Source organism: Nestor notabilis, unplaced genomic scaffold (genome assembly GCF_000696875.1).
Source record: "Nestor notabilis isolate BGI_N333 unplaced genomic scaffold, ASM69687v1 scaffold21370, whole genome shotgun sequence".
Classification (NCBI taxonomy): domain Eukaryota; kingdom Metazoa; phylum Chordata; class Aves; order Psittaciformes; family Psittacidae; genus Nestor; species Nestor notabilis.
Genome location: NW_009911823.1, coordinates 1 through 2731, shown reverse-complemented (window position 1 = coordinate 2731; position 2731 = coordinate 1). Strand labels below are relative to the sequence as shown.

The 2731-nt window shown below is 60.2% G+C and overlaps 1 protein-coding gene across 1 annotated transcript; it reads right to left on the bottom strand.

Moving 5' to 3' along the window:
* Positions 1-154: 154 nt before the first annotated feature.
* Positions 155-2728, bottom strand: PCYOX1L (prenylcysteine oxidase 1 like; the record flags this gene model as incomplete). The annotated part of the gene is made up of 5 exons (XM_010016590.1): positions 155-977; positions 1564-1704; positions 1799-2010; positions 2087-2261; positions 2674-2728. Coding segments are annotated over 5 exons (1242 nt in total), but the record flags the coding sequence as incomplete, so codon positions are not given.
* Positions 2729-2731: the final 3 nt, after the last annotated feature.

Genomic DNA, 2731 nt, shown 5'->3' with positions numbered 1-2731 from the left:
GCCAATGCCGGCCACCTTGTCCTTGAAAGGCCCCTGAGGTCCCTAACCAAAACAGATGCAGTGACCCTTTCTCACAGGAAAAGGGACAGACTCCTTTTGAATAGAGCCTGGGAAGGGGAAAAAGGGAAACTGAGGCACACGGCACACAGAGCAACACTGGGCAGGGACTGTATTCCTGAACGTGATGCATGTTCGAGTCATCTGGGACACAGCCCATCCCTTCTCCCCCAGCCCCAAACCCCCTGGTGTCCCCACAGCAATAAATACTCTCCACACTACTACACACAGAAGCTCCCAGCCCACCACCTCCCGTGGGTGTCACAGCTCGGTCTTCACCTTGTGCATCAAGTCCTTCTGGTCGATTTTCTCCAGGTCCTGATGCCAGCGGTTGTAAGCCAGCAGGGCCACGTTTTTGGCTGCCACCGCTATCATCTCCATGGAGCTGGCCACCCACTCCACACCGCTGAGGTAGAACAGGTTTTCATGGAGCACGATGGGCGGGAGGGACTTGGCAGCGTCGTAGCGGGGATACGTCTGCCACTCCGTCACCTGCACCGAGTAGTAGGACCTGAAGAGGGTCTTCAGCTGCTGCTTGTCCAGTGGTTGCTGGGACAGGACGCGCCACACCGCGGCTTCCTGGGGCTGCTTGCGGCGGAAAGCTGCCGAGATGTTGACAGGACAGATATTGTCCATGGCGTTGAAGAAGAGGTCGGGGGTGTCGGTGGTGAGGATGCTGGCAAAGGGGAAGAGCTTGGGGTCGGGGAAGCCGAAGTAGGAGGAGTTGAGGTAGCCATGCACCACGGAGGTGACAGAGGGCTGGAAGGCTCCAGGGAAGTCAGCAATGGGCGGCTCGAAGTTCTCGAATGTGAAGTTGCTCCTGCTGGGGTGCAGGGGAGTCGTCACAACCACCATGTCGTAGAAAGCTGAGCCCTGGCCTTCACTGCCCTCGTAGTGTACCTGGTACAGGGCTCTCCCCTCTGGAAAGAGATGGTGCATGGTTAGGAGTAGTCCTGAGCACCATGTGGTATTGCCCTGGTCCCCTTTTTTCCATGCCCTCCATCCCATTTTTCCAGTACACAGTGGTGCTGGACCACAGCATTTGATGGTTAGGATGAGTTGCCGATGCTTTAGGGCAGTGGAAGGAAGATTTTACCAAGCCTGTGGGAGAAAGTCTCCAGAGAAGCCCAGCCTAGTGGGGCAAGCAGGACTGGGGCAGCACAGTGCACCCCCAAACTCCAGTGATCCATCCCTTCTGCTGTGCTGGATGGGAGAGCAAGCCTGCAACAAGGATGGTGCGAGAGAATTGACCTGAGGGACCTCAGAAGGGAGCGAGTGGAACAGCAGGGCCAAGGTCTGTACTGCAGGGCTCCCACTGCATCAGACAACATGAGGAGATGGACAGACCCCCAGCCCCTCACCCAAATGCTTTACCAGGACCAGGATGCTCTCCAGCCTCCCGGCACTCTCTCTCTGCTGCAGCATCCCCATGCTGCCACCAACAACCTCCTGCCCTGGTGCGCCCAGACCCACACCACGCAGAGCACACCCCGTGCCCAGGCTCACCTGAGCTGTGCAGAGAGACACCCGTCACTCTGGCCGCGATGACGTTAGCTTTGGTCAGCTTCAGCAGGCCTGAACACACCAGCTTGTTGCCTCCTTCCACTGCCCAAGTGCTGCCCTGGGCCCCTGCCAGTGACATGGCTCCTGGGAAGAGGAAGAGAAGGGAGGCTCAAGAGCCTGCCCATGGAGGGGACGCAGGGAAGGAGTCACAGGGGGAGGAGCGAGGTCCCGATCTCACCTGCGAAGGCGGGTACCAGCACCGACTGCCCGTAGCTGGAGCGCAGCACGGCCGCGATGACATCGTCCACGAAGCGCTGCGTGACACCCACCTCCAGCAAGGACTCGGCCACCGAGCGCTGCGTCATGTTGATGAAGGCATCACCCCCCAGCGAGCGCAGCAGCTCCTCCAGGCTGGAGAAGGCGTAGCCATGCGCCTGGTACTTGTAGATCCTGGAGGGGACAGGATGATGTCCTGGTGCTGGGGAAGGCCCCCTGCATCCCTCCCCAGCCCCATGGGCTCTCCTACCTCATGAACTTCTCCATCACCTCCTCCACCCACATTTGCAGGCGCAGGAAGCTGATGCCATAGTGCCACCAGAGACGGAAGAGGTTGAGCAGGTACCAGTCGGTCTCCTCCAGGACGAAGTGCTCCCCGCTGAATATGGCGCTCTTCCCTGCCACCTCGCGCCGGTGCTTGAGGCCTGTGGGGAGCATGGGGGCCCCCCGCAGTGCTCAGCTGGCTGCTGGGAAAGGCCAGCGCCAAACACTGCCATAGTGAGGATACGGGCAAAGATGTTCTTGGAGGAGCATCAGGGAGTGTGAGACCCTGGGGCACTGGGACTCCAGCCAGACCCTGTATGTTGGGGCATCCCATGGAGTTGCTCCTGCTACTGGGACAAACTGGGGGGAGCCTGTGAACAACCCCCACTAATTCCACCAGGACCCCTTGCCCTGGTGCTCTGCTGGGCCACCCCATCCCATTCTCTTCCAGGGCGCAGGGACAGCACGGGGGTCACTAAGGCAGACTGGGAGCAGCCCTCCCCACTACCGCGGGTACCAAGGTCCCCAGCTCAGGGACGGAGGCCATGCTAGTGCCGGGATGCCGGCGCTCACCCAGGATCTTGACGAAGTCCTGCATGTGGAGGCTGAGCGCATGGATGGAGGCTCCCCT